At 47.0% G+C, this 15,149-nt stretch overlaps 1 protein-coding gene across 3 annotated transcripts in view; it reads left to right on the forward strand.

Annotated features, from left to right (window-relative positions):
• Positions 1–15,149, forward strand: part of NFKBIE (NFKB inhibitor epsilon) — a 63,883-nt gene that overhangs the window by 25,141 nt on the left and 23,593 nt on the right. For all 3 annotated transcript variants that reach the window (XM_033938015.1, XM_033938014.1, XM_033938013.1), the window contains exon 2: positions 323–425. In XM_033938015.1, the coding sequence (XP_033793906.1) occupies positions 323–425 (103 nt within the window). The remainder of the gene's footprint in view (positions 1–322; positions 426–15,149) is intronic.

Raw genomic sequence — 15,149 nt, forward strand, 5'->3', positions numbered from 1 at the left:
ACAAAAAGGCGTTATATAAGTCCCAATCTCTTTTCCTTTCGCTTCTGTCTCTCAGAAAATATATTACTTTGTCGAGCTGTGTGAAACATAGCCACACTGCGTCAGGATGGTCCTTACAGCCCAGTATCCTGCTTCCAGTAGTGGTCAATCCAGGTCACAAGTGCCTACCAGTAAAGTTATCTGAATTGAAGACTGCTTGAAATCTGCCTTGGTGGTATTGGGAAGTAGGGCAAAGTGTGGCTTGTGCAGGGTGAGGTAGAGGGGGAATGGTTTGGCCCTCTGGAATATTGCACATGATCTGTTCTCTCTCTGTCCCTTGTAGCTTCCTTCACTTGGCCATTATACACGGATGTCCTGAAATAGCTGTTGACTTCATCTCATTGGTCACCACTGAGGTGCTGGAGATCCAGAATGATTCATATCAGGTGAGAATTGTGTGTTGTGTTCCTAAGTTACATTCCTAAAAAGTTTTGGAGACATCTTTTTTTTAATTTTTTTTTGTTTTAAGTTTTTTATTGATTTTTTCACATATCAACAAGTGTTATAAATTTTCCATACATTTATCTTAATACACTTGATATCTCTATAATGTATTTTATATAAACCATATTATTTTTCTTATGAATTTATATAACATATATATTGTAATGATTTTATCAATTATTATTTAATTATGAACCCTTTTCCCTCCCTTTATCACATTAATTTCTCATAGGACTATCATTCATTCATTATGATATATTTTTTATAATGTATAATAAAGAGAATAAATTCTTTACCCCTTCCCTCCCTCCCTTCTTTAACCATTATCTTATTATGGGAAAAAATTAAAATCAGTCATTGCAAAAATCTGTTAATGGTCCCCAAATCTTCTTGAACTTATCCATATATCCTTTTTGTGTTGCAAATGTACGCTCCATCTTATATATATGGCAAACTGAGTTCCACCAAAAATTATAGTTCAATCTGTCATAATTTTTCCAATTATGTGTAATTTGCTGTACTGCTACTCCAGTCAATATAAATAAAAGTTTATTGTTATTTGATGAAATTTGACTTCGAGCTCTCATTGCAGTACCAAACAGAATCGTATCATATGTCAAGGCTACCGGATTTTCTAACATCCTATTAATTTGAGGCCAAATTGATTTCCAAAATATTAATATGAATGGACAATAGAATAAAAGATGATCTAATGTCCCTGCTTCAAGATGACAATGCCAGCATCTATTAGACTTAGAGCTATCTATTCTATGTAAACGTGTGGGGGTCCATAAAGCTCTATGTAAAATAAAAAACCAAGTTTGTCTCATAGAAGCTGACAATGTGCATTTTAACCTCCAAGACCAAAGTCGTGGCCATTGAGATGCATTAATTTGATGCTTAATCTCAATGCTCCAAATATCTCTAAGACCATTTTTTTTCTTTTTATGTACGAATCCAGATATTAATTTATACCACATTTTGGAGACATCTACCCACTGCTATCACATTAAAGCTCTGCCTCTCTCTCTTTCTGTCAAAAGAAGACATCTGCCCGGCCCCATGTCACACTATAGTCTCACCTGTATCCTTGCTTCAGAAGAAGGGACACCTATCATTATATGTAGTGAGTCCTCAAACTGCAGACCTCAGATTACCCCGAAAAAAGCCATAGCTTGATGACTGAAATGTTAGTTCTACCTGGAAACCTGGAAAAGTGAAACAAGCATGATACCAGCTGCAGAAGCCTAAGCGAGCATTCAATGAATACAAATTAATCCTTCCTGGACACAGTGAAGGAGCTTTCTTAATTGGCACCCACTGCAGCTACAGAGGTGGAAACTATACCCAGAAGCTAAAAGTGACAATCCTAATTGTTGAAAACAGGCAGTTCAAATACTGCAATGCGCCCTGGAGTACCGATACACCTGCTGGAAGGTACAGATCCCAAAAACCAGGACAATCTGGACTGCAACAGATTTTCTCCATAGAAATTACACACCAGCAGAAAGACCAATGTTCAAACACACATTACCAATTAGAAATAGAGATGTGCAGACAAAAGCTGAGCTGGAAACCCTGGGAAGCCAGGCTCTTAAGTGCAAAGCATTGCTGGAGAAATGGAAGCCGAAAAGCATTTCCTATTGCACTGTGCAAAATACAAAGATAAGATACACATTTCCAAAAACTAACCCAGAAAATCAGGCTGGGGAGGAGAAACTCTGTATAAACTTGAAGGGGAAAAAGAAATAGAAACAAATGTATTTCTTCCTGTACAGTGAAAAATACAAAGAGATCAGAGATACACATTTCCCAAAACTACCAAACCAAAGAATATGCTGGAAAGATTCTATAGTCCTGGGAGAGAGGAGAAATGGAAATGCATTTCCTCATGTACTGTGCAAAATATAAATAGACCCGAGGTGCGCATTTTCCAAAAGTAACAGAGACAATTCTTTATCCCAGGACAAGCAGGCCGGTATTCTCACTAGTGGGTGATGTCATCCGACAGAGCCCCGATATGGACGTCTCGCAAGCATGTCTTGCTTGAAGAAACTCAGAAGCATGCGCCAGTGCCTTCCCGCCCGATGGTCCGGGCGTGTCTCCTCAGTTCTTTTTCTTCCGCGGAGCTGAGAAGTCTATCTTCAATTTTGTGCCCATTGAATCTCTTTTTTTGCCTTCTGTTTTTGCCGCGGGTTGAGTTCTTTTGGCTCTCCTGTGCTTTGTTTCTTTTCTTTGATTTCTTTTTAAAAAAAAATTTTTTGCTTCCGACACCGGGTCGGCCGCGTGGCTGAGGCCCCGCGCCTTCGACCTTGCGGCGGAGCTTTTCCGGCCTATGTCCCGGCCGATCACCGGTTTTAAGAAGTGTAGCAAGTGCCAGAGTGCGATTTCGCTCACGGACCCTCATCGACGCTGCTTACAGTGTCTGGGACCGGATCACTTTCCGAAATCGTGCCGGCCTTGCTCCACGTTAACAGCGAGAGCGTTTAAGCGCCGCTGTCTGCTGTGGGAGTCCATGTTCAAGATGGAAGCTTCGTTGGATCCGTCAGCTTCGGCATCGACATTGACTGGTGCTTCGACTTCATCGGCGAAGCCCTCTGCTTCGGGCCTTCTGAAGCCGGCATCGTTCACGCCGGTTTCGGCCTCGACTTTGGCGCCCGTGCCTTCCTCCGTCTCCTCGGAGCAGGTACCGACCCCTACAGATACACCGGTGGTGCTTAAGGTGCCGAAGGCTGGCAAGCAGAAGCACGTGACACCGAAAGAGCGCGGAGACCGTGCGGAAGGGCCCCCTTTTGGTGCGGATCCCTCCATATCGGCTTCGTTGCGGTCCATACTGGAGGCTCAGTTTGTGGAACTCATGACCACCATGGGACCCCAGCTGATTGCCTCGATCCAGGGTGACCTCCCCGTTCCGGTCCCGAGGGGCGGACCGCCCCCTCCTCCTCCGCCGCGCCGCACGACCTCGTTGCTCGGCGAGGAGGAGCGGCGAGCGGTGTCCGGGTCCTCGAGGCGGTCCTCGGTTAGTGCTATGCCTCCTTTGGAACTGATTCCCTCGAGGAAGGCCTCCCTTAGTGATATGCCTCCTTTGGAGCCTATCCCCTCGAGGAAAGCTTCGTTTAGTGATTTACCTCCATTGGAACCTGTGACCCCACCCTTGACACTGTGTGGCGTCCACCTTCGAGGCCTCCCAGTCCGGGGCATAGCAGAAAGCAGGACGAGTTCGAGGACCCCGAGGTTTTCTACTCACCTTGTTGCACACAGGCCTCTATGGAGCCTGAAGCCTCGGCTTCTTCTAGCCCTTCTCGTAAACCGGCGACGGCGGACCAACTGTCTTTTTCCTCATTTCTCAGGCAAATGGAGGATGACATGGACATTACTCTCGATGCTGGGACTCGATACTCTAAGGAGTACCTCGACACCATGCACTTGCCTCGTCCTCCAGCCGAGTCCTTGCGCCTCCCTCTGCACAAGCTCCTCGACCAGACCTTCATGAGGTGCTTTGAGTCTCCTTACTCTATCCCTGCGGTCCCTGGGAAATTGGATGCTCGGTACCGCATGGTGCATCATAAGGGCTTCGAGGGCCCTCAGCTTTCTCACCAGTCCCTCCTGGTCGAATCCTCGCTCAAGCGGTCTCATCCTGGCCAGGTCTATGCTTCAGTGCCTCCGGGACGCGAGGGCAGAACCATGGATAAGTTTGGTCGACGCATCTATCAGAATTCGATGATGACGTCCCGAGTCCTGAATTACAATTTCCATTTTGCCGCCTACTTAGAATTTTTTCTACCTGTGCTTCGGAAATTCACACCATACATCGAGTCCCAGGCTCGGTTTGAGTTTGAAGAAGTGGTGGCTTCGCTGTCCCAGCTTCGTCTTCAGTTAATGCAATCTGCCTATGATGCTTTCGAGCTCTCGGCCCGAGCAGCAGCCTGCTCTGTGGCGATGCGCCGGCTGGCCTGGTTGCGGACCATTGACATGGACCCGAATCTTCAGGACCGCCTGGCAAACGTCCCGTGTGCTGGGGCGGATCTTTTTGTCGAATCCATTGAGACAGTCACAAAGAAATTGTCTGATCATGAGAAGTCCTTCCAGTCCATTCTTAGGCCGAAGCCTAAGCCTCAGCCTCAACAGTCTCGACCCTCTCGTCCACCGTTGATTTATCAGCGGCGTTATCAACCGAGGCAAATTCCGCCTGCGAGGCAACCAGCGAAGCAACAGCCTCCTCAAAAGGGTCAACCGAAGTCTGTCGCCTGCTGTCCCTAAGGCCACTCAGCCCTTTTGACTGTTTCATCGAGGGCATAACCAACCTCGTTCTGCCTCCCCCTGTTTTTCCCATTGGAGGGCGCCTCCATCATTTTTATCCTCGATGGGAGGCCATAACCTCCGACCTCTGGGTTCTTACTATCGTCAGGGAAGGATACTCTCTTCATTTCCAGCGGGTCCCTCCAGACCACCCTCCAAGAGAGTATCCTTCCAATTTGACACAGACCGCCCTTCTTCTTCAGGAAGCTCAGGCTTTGCTCCGGCTGCGTGCCGTAGAGCCGGTCCCGTCGGACCAACTGAACCAGGGGTTTTACTCCCGGTACTTCCTCGTTCCGAAGAAGACGGGCGATCTACGACCCATTTTGGACCTCCGGGTCCTCAACAAATTCCTAGTCAAGGAGAGGTTTCGCATGCTGACTCTTGCTTCTCTCTACCCCCTCTTCGAGCAGAACGACTGGTTATGCTCTCTGGATCTCAAGGAGGCCTACACTCACATTCCCATTCATCCGGCCTCGCGAAAATTCCTCAGATTTCGGGTGGGACATCTGCATCTGCAATATCGAGTGCTTCCTTTCGGCCTGTCCTCGTCTCCCAGAGTATTTACGAAGTGTCTGGTAGTGGTGGCCGCTGCACTCCGGAACCAGGGTCTTCAGGTGTTTCCCTACCTCGACGACTGGCTGATCAAGGCTCCCTCGGCCTCCGGGGTCATCTCGGCGACCCTGTCCACGATTCTATTCCTGCAGAGCTTGGAATTCGAGATCAACTTTCCCAAATCTCATCTACAGCCGACCCAGTCTCTGCCCTTCATCGGGGCGGTCCTGGACACCATTCAGCTTCGAGCATTCCTTCCGCCTCAGCGCCTGGATGCTCTTCTTCATCTCTGCCAGTCTGTGTCTTCTCGCCAGTCCATCTCAGCGAGACACATGACCCTTCTGGGCCACATGGCCTCTATAATTCATGTGACGCCGTTGGCCAGACTCCATCTCAGGATTCCTCAGTGGACCCTGGCGTCTCAATGGTCTCAGGTGTCGGATCCGTTGACTCGACACATCATCGTCACTCCTGCTCTTCGGCAGTCTCTACTTTGGTGGATAACCTCTTCGAATCTATCCAGAGGTTTGCTGTTTCACACTCCTCCCCACCAGAAGGTTCTCACAATCGATTCCTCGACCTATGCCTGGGGAGCACATCTGGATGGTCTTCGCACTCAGGGATTCTGGACCAGTGCGGACCGACTCCATCAAATCAATCTTCTGGAGCTCAGAGCCATCTTCAATGCTCTTCAAGCTTTTCAACATCTGCTTCATGACATGGTGGTCCTCATTCGAACAGACAACCAGGTCGCCATGTATTATGTCAACAAGCAGGGGGGCACGGGGTCGGCCCCCCCTGCCAGGAAGCTCTCAGAGTCTGGGATTGGGCGGTCCGCCACAACGCCTTCCTCAAAGCTGTCTACATTCAGGGGAAGGACAATGTTTTGGCAGACAACTTGAGTCGTCTCCTACAGCCTCACGAATGGACTCTCCATTCCAATCCCCTTCATCAGATCTTTGCAGAATGGGGGACGCCTCAGATAGACCTATTTGCGGCTCCCCACAACTTCAAACTGCCTCAGTTTTGCTCCAGGATTTACACTCCTCATCGCCTCGAGGCAGATGCCTTTCTACTGGATTGGGGGAATCGCTTCCTATATGCGTTTCCTCCGTTTCCTCTCATTCAAAAGACTCTGGTCAAGTTGAGATCAGACCATGCCACCATGATTCTGATTGCTCCTCGGTGGCCCAGACAACCTTGGTTCTCCCTTCTACTTCAACTCAGCAGCAGGGAGCCGGTATTTCTTCCAGTGTTTCCTTCACTACTTACTCAACATCAAGGTTCACTGCTTCATCCCAACCTGCAGTCTCTCCACCTGACAGCTTGGTTCCTCTCAACGTAACCCCTCACCAGTTTTCCCAGGCGGTGAGGGATGTCTTGGAGGCTTCCAGGAAGCCTGCTACTCGTCAATGGTACTCCCAGAAGTGGACTAGATTTTCTTCTTGGTGTGTTTCCAATTCTAAGGAGCCTCAACGAGCCTCTCTATCCTCTGTATTGGACTATCTTCTACACCTGTCTCAGTCTGGTCTCAAGTCGACATCTATACGAGTCCACCTGAGTGCTATTGCGGCTTTTCATCAGCCTCTACACGGGAAACCTCTCTCCTCTCATCCTGTGGTTTCCAGGTTTATGAAAGGACTTTTTCATGTCAATCCTCCTCTCAAACCGCCTCCAGTGGTTTGGGATCTCAATGTTGTCCTTTCTCAGCTTATGAAACCTCCTTTCGAGCCTCTGAAAAAGGCTCCACTAAAGTTTCTCACTTGGAAAGTGGTTTTTCTGGTGGCCCTCACATCTGCTCGCAGGGTCAGTGAGCTTCAGGCCTTGGTGGCGGACCCGCCTTTCACTGTATTCCATCATGACAAGGTGGTTCTCCGCACTCATCCAAAATTCCTACCTAAAGTGGTTTCTGAATTTAATCTCAACCAATCTGTTGTACTTCCAGTGTTTTTTCCAAAGCCTCATTATCATCCTGGAGAATCAGCTCTTCATACTCTGGACTGTAAACGTGCATTGGCTTTCTACCTGGATCGCACCAAACCACACAGAACTGCTCCTCAACTTTTCGTCTCCTCTGATCCAAGCAAGTTGGGACGACCTGTATCAAAGCGCACCATCTCCAACTGGATGGCAGCTTGTATTTCTTTCTGCTATGCCCAGGCGGGATTACCCCTTCCCAGTAAGGTCACCGCCAATAAGGTCAGAGCAATGGCAGCCTCTGTAGCCTTCCTCAGATCGACACCGATTGAGGAGATTTGTAAGGCTGCCACTTGGTCCTCGGTTCATACATTCACCTCTCATTATTGTCTGGATACTTTCTCCAGATGGGATGGACAGTTTAGCCAAACTGTGTTACAAAATTTGTTCTCCTAAGTTGCCAACTCTCCCTCCATCCCATTGAGGTTAGCTTGGAGGTCACCCACTAGTGAGAATACCTGCCTGCTTGTCCTGGGATAAAGCAATGTTACTTACCGTAACAGTTGTTATCCAGGGACAGCAGGCAGCTATTCTCACGTCCCACCCACCTCCCCTGGGTTGGCTTCTCTGCTAGCTACCTGAACTGAGGAGACACGCCCGGACCATCGGGCGGGAAGGCACTGGCGCATGCGCGGTGCGGGCATCTCGAAACTTCTGAGTTTCTTCAAGCAAGACATGCTTGCAAGATGTCCGTATCGGGGCTCTGTCGGATGACAGCACCCACTAGTGAGAATAGCTGCCTGCTGTCCCTGGATAACAACTGTTACGGTAAGTAACATTGCTTTTTGGTGACAAAGTGAAATTGATCATGGCCTTGTACACTACCCTGTGACGATGCTTTGGGGTAACTTTGCTGTCACAGCAACAGGTAAAGCACCAGGGAGCAGATAAACTCCAACTCTTGTCTGCGTTTTGCTTTGAGATACTACTAATAAGCCATGGCTTCAATTAAAGTTTTCCCCATATATGCAGACGAATCAAATTCAAAAGATACACAAATGGGTGGTACTCGTAACAACTTTAGAGGTCAGGCAACTTTTCATAGCGTCATCCTTGCAGCCACATCCCCTGCAATCATAATTTGATATCATGCATAACATAACATACAATTTTATTTGTATGCCATAACACACAGTGAAGTTCGATGTGGTTAACAGGAATTAAGTAGAAGACCGTATGTGAGAGGTGAGGATACAGGTACAAAAAACTTAGGAGCATAAGAAGGTCAATGTCAAATACAATCGTGCTAAGGTAATACGATAATTGGTTTAGTTTAAGTGAACGGCTTCGATAACCGGTACAGATAAAGAGACCCAGAAGTGGGGGGTGAGAGAGGGAGGGGGCACTAGATAGTAGGTTTTAATATTAAATTTTGATGTCATCTCATTCTCTTCAGTGCCAACTGCTAGGTTCATTATATAGTAATACAGAACCCTGCAAAAAGCCCATTCAGAGCCTACAGCGAACCTCTCATATCATAACAGCATTGTCAGTACTATGCTCAGCACATTTTTTCATAAATACTCAGGATTGGGGGGGGGGTCCACAGCCAGGATAATCCTATTGGTAAGAAAGGAAAACAACTCGCCTTGGGATATGCATCCATATCTCTTGCTGTTATAGGAAGTTTCACCCTTGCTTGGCTTTTGAGAATATATTCGTTCTGTGCTTACATACAAGCTGGAAGGATTTTGACTTACAAAACCTATCGCATCTGAACGATCTATGTAGAAAGGTGACTACTCCAGACTGTTAAGAAGAGCTGTATCTCACTTAAACCAAACATCCTAGGAAATCCCTGCATTTGACAAAGTACCTCATGAAAAACTTCTGAGGAAATTAGAAAGTCGCGAGATAGGAAGTAATGTCCTATTATGGATTAAGAACTGGTTAAAAGATAGAAAGAGTAGGGTTAAATGGTCAATATTCTTAATAAAGAAGGGTAAATAGTGGCGTTCTCTAGACCAGTGTTTTTCAACCGCTGTTCCGCGGCACACTAGTGTGCCGCGAGATGTTGCCTGGTGTGCCGTACGGTCAGGGCCGCCATCAGGGCAGTACCACCAGTCTAGGGAGAGGGGCGGTCCGCCCCACTTGGACAGGAGAGAGCTGGACGGGGGACCCGCGGAGTTCAATACATCTCCAGCTGCGAGGCTCGTCTTCTGTTCCTGCCTGCCCTGCAGCTAACATATAGCCGATCGCAAGCGTTCCCCGATGTCAGCGCTGACGTCGGAGGGAGGGCTTAAGCAAAGCCTGCCCTCCGACGTCAGCGCTGACGTCGGAGAATACTTCCGTTCGGCTATTTGTGCGCGGCAGGGCAGGCAGGAAGCAGAAGACAAGACTCGCGGCTTGAGCTTCGTTTTGCTGAGAAAGTTGCAAAGATGGGCTGGGAGGCAAACACGGAACACAAAAGGGGGGAGGGAGTGTGTTTTGGACACAAGGCATGAACTTGGGAAAGAGGAAGGGAGGGAAAGAGATGCTGAGGTGGGGGAGGGAATGCGTTTTTGGACATAGAAGAAATGGACTTGGGAGAGAGGAAGGGAGGGAAAGAGATGCTGAGGTGGGGGAGGGAATGGGTTTTTGGACACAGAAGGCATGGACTTGGGAGAGAGGAAGGGAGGGAAAGAGATGCTGAGGTGGGGGATGGAATGGGTTTTTGGACACAGAAGGCATGGACTTGGGAGAGAGGAAGGGAGGGAAAGAGATGCTGAGGTGGGGGAGGGAATGCGTTTTTGGACACAGAAGAAATGGACTTGGGAGAGAGGAAGGGAGGGAAAGAGATGCTGAGGTGGGGGAGGGAATGAGTGTTTGGACACAGAAGGCATGGACTTTGGAGAGAGGAAGGGAGGGAAAGAGATGGTTGTGTACACGGGGAATAGAAGAAAGGAGAATTTTTGGTCATAGGGAGGGAGTGAGGTACAGATAGTGGCATACCAGGGTGGGGGGGGCGGTCTGCCCCACCCCGGGTTTACGTCCCAAGGGGGTGCACAGCTGGCCACCCTCCAGTGTTGTCCCTAGGCCGGCAAACTACGGCTCTTTAGCCACTTGAGTGCCACCGCCGCCATCGGGAACAGGCCGGCGCCAAGTTCTCCCTGCTTTTCCCTGTGGGGCCGGCCAACTCTCGCCACTCGCGTCAATTCTGACGTCGGAGAGGACGTTCTGGGCCAGCCAATCGCTGCCTGGCTGGCCTAGAACATCCTCTCCGACGTTAGAATTGACGACGGGTGGCGAGAGTTGGTCGGCCCTGCGGGGAAGAGAAGCAGGGAGAACTCGGTGCCGGCCTGTTCCCGATGGCGGCAGTGGCAGCCTATTCCCCAGTGGCGGTGGCAGCATTATAAAATACTTTCTTTGTGTTTATTTGATTCCGATATATTTATATATAGTCAATATAGGCACAGTTAAATTTTTTAACTTTTTCTAATGGTGGTGTGCCTCGTGATTTTTTTCATGAAACAAGTGTGCCTTTGCCCAAAAAAGGTTGAAAAACACTGCTCTAGACCAGTGGTTCCCAACCCTGTCCTGGAGGAACACCAGGCCAATTGGGTTTTCAGGCTAGCCCTAATGAATATGCATGAAGCAAATTTGCATGCCTATCACTTCCATCATATGCAAATCTCTCTCATGCATATTCATTAGGGCTAGCCTGAAAACCCGATTGGCCTGGTGTTCCTCCAGGACAGGGTTGGGAATCACTGCTCTAGACTGTTGCTTTGTAACATAATTATTAATGATCTGGAGATAACTGGTGAGATAATTGTGAAAAATTGCAAGAGGACCTTGCGAGACTGGGCATCAAAATGGCAGATGACATGTCCAGCTCGGCTCTCCAGACTTTTCCCTGGTAGCCAGGACTTGTACTGGAAGAATTGTGGTGATAAGGGAACCTTCTTTCATGTTTGGTGGACTTGCTCTGTTGTGCCATCTTTTTGGTCATTCCTGATACAAACCTTAAGTGATATTCTGACTGTTACCTTACCCTCAACAAGCGGATTATTGCCTCCTACATTTGTGACCGCCTGGAATTCCCAGGGTCTATAAATATGGCTGACTTGTTCTTTTTCACAAAGTTTGGGACTCATATTTGGAGTAGCGAGTGTATACTTCTTCAGCAACTCACATTCTGTGATTGAGCCCGGGACTGGGGACAGGAGGAGGGGAGTGGAAGGGAAGGGAAAGAAGGAGAGGGGAGTGGTGTTTGGTTTTGCTGTACCTTTGTTTTGGTATCTTTTTACCTGTTTTGGATTTGATGACATTGTCCTTCCCAATTTTGGAAGGGGTTAGGATCTTCCATTGTTTTGTATTATTTTATACATTTCTATCTATCTATATAAATAAAATCGGATGTATCTGTGTGTGTGTGTGTGTGTATGTATGTATGTATGTTCCAGCATAACTCTGAAACGTATGGACAGATTTCAACCAAACTTTGTATACATATTACTCACTATCTGGGGAAAAATACTGTGGGGGTGGGAAGGGGATGACATGCGTGACGTGTTTTATATAGATGGAGATGCCTTGATCAATTGTGTGAAGCTTGGGGAATGATGTTACACAGTTATTCAACAGTATATAAGGAAGTGCAGCTGTGCTGTCATTGCTATAACAATGCCTCCAAGGAAACGTAAGGCAATTGGCCAAGTGCAACCAAAGGCTAAAAAAATGAAACACCAGTGTACACAAGAAAATCCCGATGAGAGGAATACAAGACTTGTGATGCTGCGTGACAGCTGCTACATCTAGAGCAGTGGTCTCAAACTCAAACCCTTTGCAGGGCCACATTTGGGATTTGTAGGTACTTGGAGGGCCTCAGAAAAAATAGTCAATGTCTTATTAAAGTCTTAATAATAATATGGTAATTTATAGCTAAAGAGACATATGATCAAGAAACTGTTTTATTTTACTTTTGTGATTATGATAAACATATTGAGGGCCTCAAAATAGTACCTGGTGGGCCGCGAGTTTGAGACCACTGATCTAGAGCTTCAGAGACAGTACAGCAGCGTGAGGCCTGACTACAGGATATGAAAGATGGAGCTACTACATCTAGAGCAGGGGTGCCCACACTTTTTGGGCTTGCGAGCTACTTTTAAAATGACCAAGTCAAAACGATCTACCAACAATAAAATTTTAAAAAAACACAACGCACACTGTACGCATAGAATTGTTAATTATCATTCCTATTCCAAGGTTTTTTCAAAGAGGTCAAAGCAGATGACTCTATGCACTGTCACCTCAGTAACAACCATACAAAAATAGACAAATACCCACCCCCCTCCCTTTTTACTAAACCACGATAGCAGTTTTTAGCGCAGGGAGCTGTGCTGAATGCCCAGCGCTGCTCTCGACGCTCATAGGCTCCCTGCGCTAAAAACCTCTATTGTGGTTTAGTAAAAGGGGACCATATTGTAAAATATAGAGAGCAGATATAAATTCAGACACATTTTGATCACTAAATTTAAAATAAAATCATTTTTCCTACCTTGTCTGGTGATTTTATGAGTCTCTGGTTGCACTTTCTTCTTCTGACTGTGCATCCAATCTTTCTTCCCTTCTTTTAGCCTGTATGCTTCCTCTCCTCCTGACCTCATCCCCCCCCAACGTTTTCTTCCTCTCTCCCTGCCCTCTCTTTCTTTCTCTCTTCATGCCCCCTTTCTTTTTTTCTGTTTCTCTTCTTTCCTTCTGTCTCCCTGCTTGCCCTCTTTCTCCCTCCCTGCCCTCCCCCAAGCCACTGCCATCGGATAACAGGCCGCCGGCCAAGCTCTCCCTGCTTCGGGCCCACCAGCATTCCTCTCCCCGACGTCAATTCTGCCGTCGGAGAGGAAGTTCCGTTGGCCAGAACTTCCTCTCCGACGGCAGAATTGACGTCAAGGAGAGGAAGGCTGATGGCCCAAGATCGACCTATTGGGAGAAATGCTGCCGGGTCCTGCCTTTGAGGAAACAGAAAGTAGGCAGGACCTGGCAGCAAGAAGAGCAAATCGCAAGCTTCACTGACCTGTCTCCCGCTTTAGCCCGTGAACGGGGCTCTAACATGTGCGTGCCGGCTTCCCTTCTCTCCCCCCCCCCCCCCCTGACATAACTTCCGGTTTCAGAGGGAAGAGAAGGGAAGCCGGTACAAGCACACGTTAGCCCCCGGAGCATAAATTCTCCAAGCCGGTTTTTTTTTTTTTGTTTTGTTTTTTTTAAATGTTGAGCAGCGGAGGCAGCAGCAGAATTCAGGAGCAGGCCAGTCAGGAGGGGAAAAAAGAGAAGGGAAGAAGGGAACCCGCTCTGCGATCGACTGGGGTCGCCTGAGCGAGCGACCTGTCGATCGTGATCAACGTGTTGGGCACCCCTGATCTAGAGCTTCAGAGACAGTATAACTGCATGAGGCCCGACTACAGGAAGAGAGAGATAGAGCTACTACATCTAGAGCTTCAGAGACAGTACAACAGATTAGAATAAATAAATACCCAGGCAACGCCAGGTAATCAGCTAGTTTGCTATAAATAAAACATTTAAAAACATGGCAAATGGCATGTGAACAAGTACAAAGTGATGCATGTGGGAAAGAGGAACCTGAACTATAGCTGCATGATGCATGATTCCACGTTAGGAGTCTTAGGAGTAACTGCCCAGGAAAATGATTTAGGTGTCATAGTTGAGGAAATGTTGAAACCCTCGGCTCAGTATATGGTGGCGGCTAAGAAAGTAAATAGAATGTTTGGAATTATCAGGAAAGGAATGGAAAACAAAGAAGATGTTATCATACCTTTGTATTGCTCTATGCAGTAGCCACATCTCAAATACTGTGTGCAATTCTGGTTGCCGCATTTCAAAAAAGATATAGCAGAACTAGAAAAGGTACAGAAAAGGATGGCAAAAATATTAAAAGGATTAGGACGACTTCCCTATGAGGAAAGGCTGAAGCGGCTAGGGCTCTTCAGCCTGGAGAAGACAGCTCAGGGGAGATATGTTGCGCAGTGGTTAAAGCTACACCCTGAAGTTGTGGGTTCCTTGTGACCCTGGGCAAGTCACTTATTCTCTCCATTGCCCCAGGTATATTAGATAGATTGTGAGCCCACCGGGACAGACAGGGAAAAATGCTCAGGACCTGAATAAATCTGCCCTCCTCTAGGAGAATGGTATAGAAAAGTAAATTTTTTAAAAAACTGAAATATGATAGAGGTCTACAAAGTCACTTGTTTACTCTTTCCAAAAGTACTAGGCCTAAGGGGCATGCAATGAAACTAATAAGTAGTAGGTTTAAAATATTTCTTTACTCAACGTGTAATTAAACTCTGGACTTCACTGCTGGACAATGTGGTGAAAGCAGTTAGATAGCGGAGTTTTAAAAAAGGGTTTGGATAATTTTTTATTTATTTAACAAACTTTTATTTTGCTTATACCTAAGTGGATTGCAAAAAATCCAAACATCATAAGATAAAAATATCAGAAAAACTATAAAATGCAATAAAAACAAAACAATATACAAGTGGATCTCTTTTTCACTCTGTCAAAAATTACAAAGACTAGGGGGACACTCAATGAAGTTACAGGAAAATATGTTTAAAACCAATAGGAGGAAATTTTTTTTCACTCAGAATAGTTAAGCTCTGGAACACATTGCCAGAAGATGTGGTAAGAACAGATAGCGTAGCTGGTTTTAAGAAAGGTTTGGACAAGTTCCTGGAGGAAAAGTCCATAGTCTGTTATTGAGAGAGACATGGGGGAAGCTACTGCTTGCCCTGGATCAGTAGCATGGAACATTGCTACACCTTGGGTTTTGGCAGGTATTAGAGACCTGGATTGGCCACCTACTGGGCTTGATGGACCATTGGTCAGACCCAGTAAGGCTATTC

This window comes from Geotrypetes seraphini, chromosome 3 (assembly GCF_902459505.1).
Source record: "Geotrypetes seraphini chromosome 3, aGeoSer1.1, whole genome shotgun sequence".
Classification (NCBI taxonomy): Eukaryota; Metazoa; Chordata; class Amphibia; order Gymnophiona; family Dermophiidae; genus Geotrypetes; species Geotrypetes seraphini.